This window comes from Cephus cinctus, unplaced genomic scaffold (assembly GCF_000341935.2).
Source record: "Cephus cinctus unplaced genomic scaffold, Ccin1 Ccin1_scaffold0696, whole genome shotgun sequence".
NCBI classification, from domain to species: Eukaryota; Metazoa; Arthropoda; class Insecta; order Hymenoptera; family Cephidae; genus Cephus; species Cephus cinctus.
The window spans coordinates 827098-842879 of record NW_014333318.1 but is presented as its reverse complement, the minus strand read 5'-3'; the positions used below and the strand labels follow the sequence as shown (position 1 = coordinate 842879).

Genomic DNA, 15782 nt, shown 5'->3' with positions numbered 1-15782 from the left:
GCAATTTATTACGAACTAGTGGCCCTGAGAATATTAAAATTTATAATATAGTAGTATAGTACAAGGATAGAGGGGAAGAAAGTATAGAAAGTATAGTGCATATAAAAGAGCAAAAGACTATGCAAGTGAGACTTTCGGTAATATTTAAAAAATAAATCATCAGGGTGCAAGAGGGTGACAGCCCCCGATCAAACATATTACATGCTTTTTTACGTAATCCCGCGTGAGTTCCCTAGCGAGTGCCATTAGCCGCCACCTACGTACATAAAAGGTACAAAGCCAATAATAGCAGTAAAAAAAATTGCACATTGAAAATTTTCCATAAATGCAAAGAAAAATTGTATAATTGTAATAAAGAGTAATTCCTCGAACCAAGCAAAAAAATCAATTATTTTAAAATCCAATTTGTAAAAATCGATCAGCGAATGTAACCAAAAAAAAAATGGTTACAAGAAAAAATCCGGGCACCCGGTCCACAAAAATTGTGTATATTGTATTTTGCACAGTTTTCAAAACGGGGAACAAAAACGCGAATGAGCTCGGGTCCAGTTCGAATGACAGCTGACCCTCGAGAATTCCGACGCTATCGCGACGCCTGATTCTGCAGTTTTACGAGGCTGCGACAACTTTTAGCGCGCTGATGGAAACGCGCATTGCGCATTGCCCGTGGGACGGTATTCATCGTCATCGTGATCATCATTACTGTTAGCATGGTCATCAGGGAAAAATGAAAAATGCTCGGGAATACGACACTGCCGCGGATCGACTTCTCTCTTTCTGTATTTCTCGTGTGAACCAGCCCTGAGGTTGCTTGACTGACTTGCTGTTTGACTGGCCAATGACTTTATGGACGATGACGATCGATCCGATCGTCCAATTTATTTCATTCAAATTATTCTCCCACGAGTTGATCTGCACGTCTGTATTATTAGTTCCAAGTGGTCCAGCGCACTGAGGGTGTGCGCAAGTCATTTCATCTGACACGTGGATTGCTTACGGGTGTCGATTGAATTATCACAAGCAAAAGGACTTTTCTTTTAATTAATTAAATTTTAATATTACCTGCATTCACGCAGCTAGATTTAATGCCCCTTTAGTCGGTCGAACCGAGCCAACTTCAGACCGATGCGATTTGGCGGGTTAGTTGCTGACATCGTTTCATCCCTGTCGGAATCGCAGTTGTCTATTGTGAACCTCTCAATTTTTATGTCATTCTAATCATCAACCAATTTGACAGTTGTTGTTTTTGTTATTATTTGCTGGGCGATCGTCCTGAAATTCTCTCCTTTCGGCTGGATCCAGAAATTAAAACTGCCAGTTTGAATGCAGCTAATAAGAAAAATAAGGCGCGTCACAGGGGATAAAAGAGCATTCCAGAGTTCGGGCGCTGTCAGCCTTCGCCTGCGGCTCCTGCAGCCAACTTCAGCCAACTTCAGCCCAGGCTGAAACCATCCCGTTTCATCCCTTGTCGCGCGCTATACTATTACTCTTGTCTTTGGAGTATGTCGGTAATACAGAGACTAACGGTGACTTGATACGCGTATGCCGATTTAATTGCAACTTTGGTCGGAGATAGTAAAATAAAGAATAAAAAATAATGTTGTAATATTGTTATTATTTTTAATTAGGGGAGGGGGGTTCAAGAGATGCCGAGGAAGGTATAGGTGGCTATAGCTGTTCAACTGGTATCAGCGTATGCTAATAAAACGTGTATCGGGCTGGTTTGCTGGTTTGCAAATGGCGTCCTGTCCTCACGGTCGGGCGCCATTTTTACGCGTAGCGCGCGTGTCGCGCAAAAATCGCGAATCGTTCGTTACGAATAGAAATAATTTGTTGGTTCTTTCTCGCGACAGGATCGTCGCCCGGCGCTTCAGAAGAAAAATCCGGTATGAATTGGAAAAGGCGTTGGGAAAGTAGGAAAAAATCGCTCTTTACCTATTTTGTAGAAGTTAGCTAATTTTCTTTTCAAATTTTTTTCCCAAAAATTCCTTGCACTCGTTTAACCTGAGAGAATCGAAAAAAAATTTGTTCGCGAGGCTCGATCGGATCGTAATGAAAAAAAAATTTTGTCCGATTCTGCCTTCTCGAAAAATTCTCACAAGCCTCGTTTTCACGAGCAGCAGCAAAATTACGTAGTGGGTCTTAGGTCGCTCGGACGGACAATGTATTATGCATCAGCGTCGATGCATATCCTAGGTTGTTTTTCCCCGATCGAGATTCTTTCCAGAGCCAACTAATAGGACGAAACGTCGAAGGCGCCTCTGGATTAGCATAAGGTAGGAGCTTGGAAAAGAAAAGAACGAGTAAACAGAACTGAAGTCAATTTCGTTATAATGAAAAGTAAGAATATGAGGTAAAGGGAAAAAATATATATATATTTTTTTTCATCAAATCAAAAATGAAAAATGCAAAGATTTTTAATGTTTAGAGAAAAAATATTAGTGAAGCAGCTCGAATCGGCGGCATTAAAAAGGAAGAAGACGAATAAAATGAAAAAAGTAAGAAGCAGCTAGGAGAACGGGCATACGATACCAAGGAAGAGTCTGCAATGTATTGGAGCCTGACCCTTATTCTTAGAAACGAGAGATCGAAGGATAACCGAAACGTTCTGGGATTTTGGGCCTCATTGGTCTCACTGTCCTTTTACAGTAGCTATGGAAATCCATATACGTAACGTATGGAACGGAGATAAAAATTTGGCGCCAAAGAATTCGCGGCTAACGAAAGAATTTCAAAGAGGATTTTGTGGGCGTTTTCACGATGCGACAGAGAGTCGTTTGTGCTTTTTGAAAAACAGGCACACCCGCGCGCCAACGGAAAGTAACAATAATGGTACGAAGCGAGCCAAGTGGAGTGAATGGAGATTTCCTGGAACCCCAACAGACCCGCGTACATTGTAGCCAGGATCAGGCTCCGCTTTCCAAGAAAGGCCAGCAACATGAGAACGAACCGTTTTATTCTTGGAATCTAAATGGAAGCCAAGAAAGAGTGACCCTGTGGCCCAAGTGCAAATTCAGGATAACGAAACATTAGAAAAGCATTCACCTGTCATTTTCTCTTTGGCTGATCTTCGAGGCATTCTGTCGATCCGCAGTCGGAGAATAGAGAACTAGTCGTTCCTTGTGAATGTTTCAAAGAGGTTTAAAGATCGTTCTCACGAGTGCGACGATTCGTCGCTAGAAGAATTTTCGTGCCTTTTATATTACATGGGTTTTCCACGAAGGGCGGCGCCGGCAGATTCCGACTTTACCGACGGCGAACGTTACCGCGTAGCTTCTCGAAGCTACCGAAAGATAGAGCCACGCAACGCACGCACAAACGTCTGGACGCATTTCATAACGGCTACGTAATTCAAGCGAATGTCTCTCTTCGTACGGACAGTCAAGAGACCCACGGCGGCTTCGTGTCACCTCTAGTCGTCGGTAAGGAAAGCGATTCGAAGGAATTATGGAAAGTTTCGTCGATTCACAATCCCAGTTTTCGAGCCACGAAGTCTCCCGAACGCCGTGTCACTCTCGCCGCGTCGAAAGAGAAGGACGAATTTCTCTCGGGAAACTCATCAGTCGGCTGTCGGACAATTCGAGTCTCGTGAACCTAGTGAAATCGGGGCACCGATGCTTCTGGCAAGCACGACGTAACTTCGAGATCATTTCCCAATCTGATAAATTCATGGCAGTTTCGAGGTTTTACGCGGCCGTTCGGGCGTTTCTCGATCGCGGAAACCTTCGAGAAATCACGGACGACGCGCAGCGCCACTACGCACGGCACATCGCAGAGACGAGTTCCACGAGGAATGATAATGGATCGAAAAAAAAAAGAAGGAACGCGCAATAGTGCTTGGCTCTTGGTTCCGCCGTTCCGCTGTTTTAACGTAGTTCAGCCACGAACGATGACAAAACTGTCAAACGAACAAAGTACGGTAAGTCGTGTCATTGCACAAAGTCTATTTGTATTAATAAAATCCAGAGAGTTTCAAAAACTCACCGAGTACTTGCACACACCTATACACCGTAGTCACGAATTAAAATTTGCTCGTTTCTCCTTTTCAATGTAATATTCATTAATTGCCGAAGCAACGAAGACTCGCTCGATACGCCAAGAACGACGTTTATGGCTGAGCCATATCGATCGGTAGAAAAGGACGTGGAATCGATCGGTCGATCAAGAGTCGATCGATCTCCCAAACAAGTCAGTGTTGTTTTTATTCTACGGGTAGATCATCTCGACGTTTTAGATTTTCGGTTAGAGACTAATATAGATTTTTCCTAGTGTTCGTGCGGCGTGAAAACTCTGTTTGGCAGATAGTCCGATAGCCTTAACCAGTAAGTCAGTCAGTCGGCACCTTCTGCTTCTCTCCTGCTGCTCTCCCCCCGAGTACGCCGACTCCCCTCCCGCGAAGGGGCGGGGAGGGGGCGCCGGCGGGGAAGGATGTTTTTAGAAAAGTTTGTAGATTTGTAAAAGAAGCGCGTGCGACGCGTGGAAGGTTCTAGCCGCACTGGCATCGATGCTAGTCAACGAGATAGTAGAGACGGTAGAGACAGAGTCGCGGCAGTCATGGGGCCCCCACGGACACACTGCCGATTTCCTTGGGCTTTGCTGGGCGCTTACGAAATGGCGGCCATTTAAGAATTTTACGACGGACGCGCCATACTCGGAATTACATTCCAAAACCCTTCGATATCCACCGAGATACGGAGAGTTCTTTTGATAGAATCACTAGGATACTTTTTTTTTTCAAATTCCAAAGAACAACGAAACTCGTACAAATTTGTAGTTCCAGTAACGTAGAAGCCCACGGGCAAAATTAAAACAGCAGAACGATCGACGATGTAACGTCTGAAACGTCCAAATCTGAAGTACATAGAAATTAGTCGCAGATCTCAAGGTGATTGGCCGAGCGCTATTGAAACGAATCGGAAGGCGGGAAATTTGAAATTCCTTTATGCCACCAATTCAAAGATATCCCTGACACCGTGACGTCGTTCGCGTGCTGGGATCTTTATGAATGAGGTAAAACCGGAGTCTTCTCGCATTGAAGTCACAGGACGCCCCTTTTCTCTCGCTTCCTTTATTTTCACTTTTCCGCCTGAGCGCAGACACGAATATAGTCTATTTTTCGACGTTATTAATAACAGCGTCCCGTCCCTAAATATATTTATAGGAGCGGACCCTATTTTCGGGCATCCTTCCCTACGGCCACACATTCTCTCAGAGGGAGAACGAGAAAGCAAAAGCGTGAGAGACAATCATATCTACACTCTATAAGAGCCGTCACCTTCGGATGAGTCATGCCTACTTACGCTCGGTTCACGGGGGGTCATTGCATTAAAGTATCAACCGTGTACCCGCGGTTCTTTAAAATTTTTCTTTTTTCAGAAAAAACAAAATATGACAAAGAGAAAATGAGAGAAGCATCCAAAGACTGTGCGAAACGACCTACCAGCGAAACTACCAGCGAAACCAGTGGTTAAAGATGACGCTGGATTGCAGTAGGGATGCTGCTGGAGATCCCTAAGAAAAAATATATTAATCATGAGATGCATCAGGGGCGGCTTTTGGTTGAGTCACCACGAGGCTTGGGGTGCGGGGGGGGGGGAATTTAATGATGGCAGCTCCATTGCGCTGCTCGTGTCAACGTTCTTAAATAGACTCGAAAAATATACAGGAGTAAGAGAAGATGTGTCTAGGGAAGATATCCCGGTTGAGGAAGACAGCATCTTAGTCAAGGTACGCCATTTTTTTTTTTTTAATACGGAACCAAGTTGGTAATCATGCGATTGTCTCGTGGGAGAATATTAATTTTTCTTCTATCAGCTTTGGGTACGTCCCGCGCTGATCTAGTCTTGGACTCGGTACCATGACGAGACCTGACGCCGACCTCGGACATGATAACACGAAACGGCGCCACGTGTGACAACGGCAGAGCCCAGGGCCGTCTCCATGGATATTTTTTTCGGGCGCAGTTCAACGACTAACGGAGAAGCAGGGGTACGAAGGAGACACGCGTGGGTGCGGGTACTCGTGTCGATGGGAAACAGCGAGGAAAGTCTTCGAAGATCATTGACCATAATTTGCGGAGGGCTGATCATGCTGATTTTTCCAGCCTGCAGAACGTCAACACATTTTTTTGGGGTACGGGTAAGAATTTTTGTTCGTTTTGCTTCGAACCGGAAGTCGAGTTCAGATTGAACTGTCGGGCTGAGCAAACGAAGCGTGGGAGTCCTGTAAAGAGCCTGGGAAAGCGAGGCTGGTTTCGGGAGTGTTTACATGTGCGCCAATGGCGTAGAGTGCTCATGGCCAATCGGTGAGACTCGTGCGATTAATGCTTTTTGACAGTTGATGCAATACCGGAAGTTAAAATATGTCAATTTGATGACAAGGCATGACTGTTCGTAATAATCTCGAAAATGGTCAAAGTGATTGACGACTCTTGCGCTCTGTATAAGATTTGCGAGTCAGCAACCCTTTTGTCGCGATGAAATATTGTTTGGATGTGCAAAAGTCGACGCGAATTTTCGCTACTTTGGAAATGATTATTTTGTCCGTACTGCCGAAAAACGGAAGTCGTGGTAGAAGTGCGTAAAGGGCGAAGCGTACCTTGCGAGGAAGCGAGTAAATTCCAATGTGATTAAAAAAAAAAAAAAAAAAAAAAATAATAATCGGATTTTCAATTCGCAGAAGTCTCCAGAGAAATTTCACGTTCTAGGGAAACTGGATCGATGCAGGAGACGTCACGAGGTGTCTTTTTTTACTTTCGGCGAAAGTTCAAGGCCCGTCCACTTCACCTTCACAATCGACGTCGTCGCCCCTTTATGACTTTCTAAGGAATTTCTCAAGGATTACGAGAAAAAATGGAAAATTTCGTCATTTCGGATTCAATTTAAAATCCAATATTTACAGTTTACACGAACACAGTATACCGTGTGGGGATGCGTAACCGTGTAAGATTAAAATCACGGCGCCCGATCATCTCTGCAACGACTTCCAGCCGACTCTGCCGACTCCCCGATAATTTTTCATCAAACTTTCACGAATTTCTACCGTGAAATCAGCCGATCCGAACGACGCAGCCTCTGCTTTACATACGTCAGCAAATTGCCAGCTCTCAGTCGAACAAGAACGGAGTATACGAAAATATGAAAAAACAAGAAGGAAGAAAAACATTTCGTACACGATACGCATAACACGTAAAGTAGATACAGGTACCGGAAGTACGGGTGGGACAGTCGGAGCAATAACTTCACAGTCCGATTCGAACATGAACGGCCAGCGAGTAACCTTGATTATACATAAAATTTTGCCAAATGAAAAAAAAAAAATCGAAATACTCCGCTTTCAACGATATATACCAAAAACACTAAAATACTATTAAAAAAAAATACAACAGTGGCATTTTTTCTTGCCGCATTTTTCATCCAAGAAATCCGACAGACATAATGAATTATTTCCAAACAAAAGGTGAAACCAATCGATTCCGGAATATCTCGAATCGTAACAATAGCCTTAGAATTCCTTTCTCGTTAAAATTAATCCCCGTGAAAGATCCACGAAGATTAACCCCTCCGAGCCGTTATCATTTTAGTAGTAACAATTTTACATTTTCATGGGTATTTAACCCCCAAAGAAATCGTGTCGAAGGGTTAAAACCGAAATACGTCCTGATTTTATTGTCTCTGCGCGACCTTGATCGATTTGGCACTCTGGCGGGCTCGAGCGGTACTACTGTATATACGAGCGCAAAGAACCCTTTTCTCCATATCCGAAGCCCAAATTCTATTTACGGATCGAGAAGGCACGCTGACAATTTGGACGTACTCGCAGAGTTACGATATCAGCCAGCGAGTAAGCTGGAGGTACAAATGAGTTGGTGAGTAAAAACGAGCAAATCGCGGAACGACACGAGAGCGCGAGGGGATGGAAGAAGGCGGGAACGACGTGTGGATTCCTGGAGATAAGACACACGTTTCCAATAGCGTCGCGCGAACAGCCGATATCTTGGACAGTCGACGTAGCCAATTTGAAAATTTTATATGGAAGACGCAATAAAATTTGTCACGATGGAAAAATAAATATTCTCAAACGTTATTAACGCGAGGACAAACAATTTTTTTTCTTCTTTTTTTTTTTCAATACTCGGTTTTGTATTATTGTTGTTTTACCTTGGACCCTCGCCATTCTTATCCTCGATATCCAGTCGCTCCATCTCCTTCTGCAGCATGCCACCTTCACCAAATTTATCCAACGACATGATTCCAAATCTTCTTATATATAGGTACTATGTATATATAGTGAAAACACTGCTCTCAATATAATATATATATATATGTATATATATATAATATATATCTGGTACGGCTTCCACCTAGTCTCACTCGGGGCTTCACTGTACTATATATATATATATATCTCTCTCTTTCTCACTATAAAATCCCAACCTTTCAAAGTCCTTTCGGATAAACCAATTTCTGAGGTAGAGTTTACAACACTGGCGCGCACAGTACACTCGACGACGACGACGAATCACCGGCAGGGAAACAAACACAACGGACGAAAGAAAAGTGTTGAGAAACGAAACGTAGAAACGGAAAGAGAATGACAGACGCCACGATCTGACGTGCGTAGTTTTAGGAGACAGGCCCGTTGCAAGAATTATTTGGACTTCCTAGTCCGAATCCTTGATCTTCCTTCCTGGATGGCGTCCCTCCCCACCTTCTTCCCACCCTGTGTCAGTGGCACCCCGAGTCTTCCTGGGGCGCGCCTTCTCCCTCTCCTCCTCCACCTCCTCCTCCGCCGCCACCTCCTCCTCCTGAGCAAGCTCACACAGGACTCCCTAGGATCCTCCCTTGGCCTCCCTTGGCCACCCTCGCCGGGCAATTCAGCCGGTCCAGACCAGACACACTTGCGCTTTCCTCGAGAAATTAAAGGGGGTACATAGTTCACAGAGTTAAGTAACAGCACGCACGCACGGGCACACGCGCATGCGGGATGTATATATATATATATAGGCTCGCGCACGACAAACGAGGAACGTGCGTGCGCACTCACGCACACTCAGGAGTGACAGGAGAACACGCGCGCACCAACACAAAAGACACTTGGCCGGTGACTCCTCGGCCGAGCGACACTCGACTGGGACTCTGAAAAATCCAAGGGCAGCTCCGGAGCGCCTTTGATTTTAAATCCTCACACGTGATCAGCACCACTTTTACGTTTAATATAATATTAAAGAACGCGCGCGCACTCCCTGTACCTAATTCCGGTAGCACCCGGTGCACCCTAACTTTTTCTTTTTTTTCCCTGAGTTATTGGTAGTGCTGGCTGGCCGTGTTGCGGACACGTCGACGTTAGGCCGCGCGTATTTTCCCGGTGCTACTGGCTGGCTGGCTGGCTGGCTGGCTGGCTGGCTGGTTGGCTGGCTGGCTGGCTGGTTGGCTGGCTGGCTGGTTGGCTGGTTGGCTGGTTGGCTGGTTGGCTGCTCACGACGACGTTGCTCCCGATTCCTACCCGACAGACAGGGACTCTGTGTGTGCTGTAGTCTTCCGTGGCGTCTCACGATCCAGACGGGACTCCTGGTACCTTCGCCTAGTGCCACCTCCAGCGGCTTCACGCGTCTTTTTCTTTTCACTGGGCCGCACAGCCACGCACACTTTTCTCTCGTAATTTCGCCTTCCTTCTACGTTCTACGTTCGCTCGCGGAGTGTCCTCACTGCCGAAACTTCCAAGCCCGCGTCGATTGAGGATCTTCTCGTATCGCCTTGGTATATTTTGACCAGGCTGAAGAACAGTCCTGCCTGCTGGTGTTGCTGGTGTTGCTGCTGCTGCTGCTGCCAGTAGTAGCGACGTTAATGCCGCGGAACACGATCCGTGACACTCGTGCTGCTGATGGTACTTCTGGTGGTGGTCGTGACACGATGGTGGTGGTTATAGTTCTGGCAATAGTGGTGGTGGTGGTGGTGGTGGTAGTCGTGTCGTGTGTTTGTTGGCAATTGTGGCGGTGATTGTCTTCTTGCGACAAAGATGGTATTCCTGGTTAGTGTTGACGTTGGTGGTGGTGGTGGTGGTGGTGGTGGTGGTGGTTGCTGTTGTTGGGGTGGTCTGAATTTTTCAAATACCGTAATCCAAAAGAAGGTTCGACGTGAGATTCGCGTCGCCGGTCGGTGCTGGATGTCCCGTTGCTGGTCGCACGGTCGTCGGTCGTTGCGGCGTCGGCGTCGGCGTCGACTCGCGATGCCCGGTTAACGCGGTCGACCGTGGTTGCGACAAGTCCGGAAATTATATATATGTATATATATATATACGTAGGCGCGCGCGAGATCGTATATATATGTATACGTATAGAACCGTGCAGCGGACGTATATGCAGGCGATGAAGGAAAAATTTGGATTCCGAAAAATGGTTTTGGTGATGAATGAGTCGCGGCACACTGTGTGAAAACAGCAGCGTGCGTAGCAGTATACAGGATATCTAGCAAGAAAGCGCGGTACACTGATATTATTTTTATAATCGTGTGCGCGGCAGAGGCCAGCAGGGAATCGTAGGCCGCGCCCAGTTTACCCCCGACTCGCCCCCGTTGCCAATCTCCCCCACCGGCACTCGGCCCCCACCGCGCCCTCGCGGGGCCACCGCCCCTCACCGCCGCCCCACCGGAAAATGCGTACGTCATCGGAGACCAGCCGCGGAGCCATCTTTCGGATGCCGGTACGCACTAAACACCTCCCAAAACTGGCCACCCCTCCCTAGATTCACTACCCCCACCACTCGGCACGGTTACCACCACTTTCCCTGAAATCACCTCCTCAGGCCGGCATCTTTGATCACCCCCCTCCAACCCCTCCCCAACTCGCTTGTACGGCGTACCCGAATTCCCTCTCCCTCTCGACGTCCCCTTCGGTGCTCGCACGAATCCCCACCAGAGGGGCACCGTTCTCCCTCCCTCTCGGTGCCATGGGCCACGGGGGAGGGATGAGCGAGGGGCGACCGAGAGAGACGGAGACAGTGAGAGTAGGAGTACGGCGTAGCACGTTGCCGCCAAAACTGGCTGCGACAACGCCCCGTCTTCGTCAATGACCGGGCCTGGGGGAAGCCCCCCTACTTTATCTCAACCGCCCCTTCTTGGCTGATTTTGAGAACTCGCAATCTAGAGGGCCACAGGGGGTCGCCGGGGGGGGGGGAGCGGCTCACGTTGTGCCATCTCAAAGAAGAAGCGCGAAAAAATGGATGGTGGCTATCGGAAGCCACGCGGCCGGGACGCTGTTCCACACCGGAAGTGACATTTTGATGATTTTCAATTGGATCATGATATTACTTTGAGATTTAGTAAATTTATTTTATTTTTTTCATGAGGACGATTACTGTTTTTTTTTCCTGTTCCAATCCATTTCTTTATTTTTACGAAGAAAATAATTCAAAGTTCGCCGGTAAAGAGAGGCGCTGATTGGTCGTGACTAAAAATCGATGGCTGCGATTCATCGATAAAATCGAGGAAACGAATGAGAATATGAGAATTTTTATTCTGGGGACGCTGCTCGGCTGTCTGCTGCTTCTCACGGAAAGTTGCGGCGGAGCGAAAAGAAGAAAAAATGTAAAATGTGAACATTTAAAAGTCTCGTATTGGTGAATCCAGAATTCGAATCCTGAGCTTCTCGGGTCTTAATGTAAAACTGTAGCAAGTCCTCTCCTCCGGCAGAAGAGGGTCTTTGAGCGTTCGAAGAAGAGGACGTAAATCAATGTTTTTTCCCCTTTGTAAACCTTCGAATGTGCGGTGGTAGACGTCCGCACTCGACTCTACATCACCGCGACGCAGTTATCCCGGAGGTTTCGAAGGGCCCAGGATTTTCTTCCGAGAATCGTATCCCTGGGTCAAAAGTAGTGACGCCCTTTCGGCACCTTGGACCCCGAAGCCTCCAGGTTCTTCCCAGAAGGCAAACAAGATAAAAACGGATACAAGATGACCCGACGATAAGCATCGCTGAGAAGAAAAAAACCAACTGCTTGGACGAAGCCAAGAAATAATATAATTATTTTCAGTAAATTTTATTTCTATCGATCATAGTCAAATTTACTTTAAAAAAAACGTTCCTGACCTGCAATCTCGACTCCCCCAATAACAAAAAACATCATTGATCAGGCAGATAATTCAGCATTAGTCACTCGATAGATGTAGAGCTAACGGGGAAAAATAATTTTAAAAAATCTAGACTCCTTTTTCATTCTTCTCCCTTCTTTCTCTTTCGTTCCCTCTCGTAGATCCAAAAGGTCCTCGGAAGGTCTGCTGAACCGGTAGGCAACCCAAATGCGGAACCTAACGATAATTTCCACAGGTACGATTCTCGATTCTCCATAGGAAGGAAGGAGGACGACCCTGTACTGGTCGCTCCCTTCTTTAGGTCCCACAAGCCCAGGACTTCGTGACAAGGACACGAGGGAACGAGAGGAAGATTTAGGAGAAGAGAAAAGAGAGGAAGAGAAGACGCAAAGCGAAATCCAAAGGAAATTACTTGAATAGAGAAATCGTAGGCAAAGTCAGTAGGGATTTGATACCGTTAGGTTGGTCCTCTTTGTTCGTCCAGGTAGTAAAGTGGATGGAACAAAAAAAAGGATTCGCTCCTTGTGGAAGAATCCTTGAGGTACCCAGGATGGTAGGTACAGAGGGTCGTCCATTATCTTTCGAGGAGGTTGAGGGTGGTTGTATCCTTGGACTAGATCTGTCTTAAGGGTTCGTTAGGAACCTGGGGGTTCGGTAAGGATCGCCAGGTGTTTAGCCAACGAGATCCTTGGCTAGTTTCCTGGGAATCCTGAGGATCCACTGACATGTGCAATTTCATTGGCAACCAGCATCGAGAAAGTCGACAAGCAAATTCAAAATGAAATTTAATCGCAAGTTTGAAGTTCCATTTTGGAGAAAAAGTTTTTTTTTATTACTTCAAAAATAGAAATTTTTTTCAAAACTTTTCAAGGACCGACGTCTCGTCTGTTGGACGACCTCAGCGGTTTAATTGTTCATCGACAAGGAGAAACTGTCGTATCTCTATACACTGTCAGTCGTATGACGTATGACAGGATGGAGGATTGGTTCAAGTAGGCGAACAATAGAGACACCTTTGAAAAAGGATCCGGGAACATTAATGGTCGGGCGGCTCTTGTGTTTCAGGTTTGCTGCAAGCTGTACGGCTCAAACGTATTAATAACTCTTTTTCTCCGAGAAGCCATTGCGCCCCGAGCAAAAAGTCTCAAGCAAACTGGGTTATAACCAATTGGTTGCGGCGCTTGAGTTCAGCTGTTGAATTTAGCGAGAGGACAATTTCTTTGGGACGATCAAGTAAATTTATCAATTTCAAAAATCCTCGCTCTCATACATTTCGATGGACTCCTTTCATAAATATTACTGACACCTATTTACTTCTAACCTAACCTAATTCTGATTCATTGACGAACTTCGCATGATCCTTGCGAATGCGACAATTACGCAAGCTCGCGATAATAACCTCTTAGCTCGGATGAAGATTGAGAAGGGGACGAGAGGAATTGACTGTAGATGTCAAATAAAGATGCAACAAGTGTCTTGCTCTGTAGCAGTAGTCCATTTTTGGCATTCCTTTCGACATTTTTTTGGATGATTTTTTTGGAAAATTGTACAATCTTAAATTAACCAGAATTTCCCAATCAAAGTCGAATTCAAAAATTTGTATTTTTTAAAAACAGATCCGAGTCAAGTTTGACGTATAAATATTTCGGGTATAAGATTGAAGATTTTTCCAGGCACTCCGCAAGCGCAGCATCCTGGTACCACGAGTCTGGTAACCACATGATGCTTTTTGTCACCACACCCCATCGGTGCCCACAAAGAAGTGAAGTTTGCGTTCGGTCGGCGTATTTTTCCGGTCCCTGGAAATTTTCGGTCTTTTTCATGCTTTCCCCGACTCTGACTTTTTCCTCCTGGCTCAGCCGGGGCTCGACCTGGCTCAAACTCTGTTTTCTTTGCTCCTCTCTTCCTTTTCACAGTTTTCCGTCCGCTTCGATAAGCCCCGGATAGTCCGAGCCGGCCAAGCATATAGGTGGCCCACGGTCAGGTGACAAAGTGCAGAAGGGCACGTCGCAATTTTATACCTGAGTAGGGAAACTAACAATAAGTTAGCCGAGGTTGCCGTCACATCAGGTTTTCGGGCTCAGGAAGACACCGCGACGCCGCAGCTCTAGGAGCCGCCGGTTTACGCTCGATCGAGGAGATAATCGATTGATCATTCAATGAAATTAGTTGATCGGGCAAGGTTGTTGCGCCGCGCTAGTTCGTGACCCCCAGGTCACGTGAAGACACCAAGGGACAAAGGATTCCTGCTCCCTCGCACCTAGGACCCTGGCCTGGCTATATCTATATCTGCGCCTTCGACTAACCTAACCTGCAAGTGTTCTTCCACCACCCAGTCCACCCTGCACCCCACTCGATTCCTCATCTACTTTGTACCACGAAGCCTCCCTCATCGGTCGCCACTACTGGTCCCGCTATCCTCTTTGCTCTGTGAGGTTGCTCCTGGGTCAGATGTACAGGTACCACCTCAGATCGACTCACCTTACCTCCAATCTGGACCGCTAGCTCTGATTAATAGTCCCGTGGCCACTGATCGTGTCCCGACAGCATCCACGTCATCTGAACCAGATGACATGGTCCAGAAGTGATGCTGTGGTTCGACCTTTGAACTCTGCCGTATCTATCTCCGTGACTCAATTTACAGATTTTTAAAGTTTTCTTTTCACCGATTGCGAATGATTGTCTTTTAATGGGAAGCTGTGCCCCTCGAGGGGTCCAGAAGGAAGAGGAAGATGAAAAGAAGCACCTTAAGGAGTAGGAGCCTCGTGCAAGATCACAGGAGCAGCTCGCGTGCCAATAACCCTCCCTTGTAGATGTATCCCTGGGATAAGAGTTAAACTCCTAGTCCTTATCTCAAACAGACACTTCTCTCCTCTTTCACTTTGACCTTCTTTATCTTTGCCACGATATACTTTTGTTTCACCTCAGTTCTTCCTCCTCTTACTTATCCCTGCGTGATCTTCGTTTGCGACCAACGGAAACCCAAAACCTCATTGCGATACCCATTAATATCGCCGCATCACCTTTAAAGCTGATCTCCTGAGCTTTCGGGTTGAACCTTTCATCGTGCAATAATAACAATAACAGAGATCCAAGGATTACAGCAGACGAGCTCTATCGACGGTATAAAAAAAAAAAATTCTTTTTTGTTCCAATTGACAAATTTTACGAAATCGTGCATTTTTGTCTCCCAGGCAATTTTTCACTGAAAATACAGGAAACGGCAGTACGCGTCAAAGACTGTAAAGTATATACGGTATAAAAGGGTCTGCGGTTCTTTTGTTCCCAAAGACGATAATACCGATAATGACTGTAATGACGGTAATGACGGTTGAGGTAGGTCGCGGCAGTCTGCGTTTAGGGTTAATTAATAGGTGCATGCCTCGTAAACAGGGCTGTCAATGGAGCGTGGCTAAAACGTGGGAGCCAGACTGCAGCAAGATGCCACGTGAGGGCATCCACCAAGTATCCGCGAGAGAGCGAACCCTGAATTACTCAGATCCCGATCGACTGGCCAGCATCCTCTCGAGAGACACTTTGCTCCAGAAGAGCGTCCAGACAACTCGAGAATTTCTTTTGTAAAGGGTCAGACTCTCTGGTCGCCATTATCGGTCACGTCCAATCGCTTGGCACGCCAATAAAACGTCTCTCGACGTGCACTGCGTCCCTTTTGATTCTTTCGGCATTGGCTGGTAC

General features: G+C 46.3%; 1 protein-coding gene and 1 long non-coding RNA gene across 7 annotated transcripts in view; one reads left to right on the top strand and one right to left on the bottom strand.

Moving 5' to 3' along the window:
- The window catches only part of LOC107270093 (insulin-like growth factor 2 mRNA-binding protein 1), a 65783-nt gene that overhangs the window by 26919 nt on the left and 23082 nt on the right, over window positions 1-15782 (bottom strand). The window contains exon 1 of one of the 2 annotated variants that reach the window (XM_015744776.1): window positions 8160-8714. The exons of the other annotated variant lie outside the window; for it this stretch is intronic. Coding sequence (XP_015600262.1) covers window positions 8160-8248 — 89 coding nt within the window. The 5' untranslated portion in view covers window positions 8249-8714. Of the gene's footprint in view, window positions 1-8159; window positions 8715-15782 lie in introns of those variants that run through there. 2 annotated transcript variants of the gene reach the window in all.
- On the top strand, window positions 3341-8085 carry LOC107270095. 5 transcript variants are annotated; one of them, XR_003060395.1, is made up of 5 exons: window positions 3341-3422; window positions 3677-3919; window positions 5377-5727; window positions 5815-6132; window positions 6679-8085. It is a non-coding gene; the product is annotated as an uncharacterized LOC107270095 (long non-coding RNA). The 5 variants fall into 5 exon arrangements; XR_001538233.2 differs by having other exon boundaries at window positions 3343-3919; window positions 6707-8085; XR_001538234.2 differs by having other exon boundaries at window positions 3343-3919.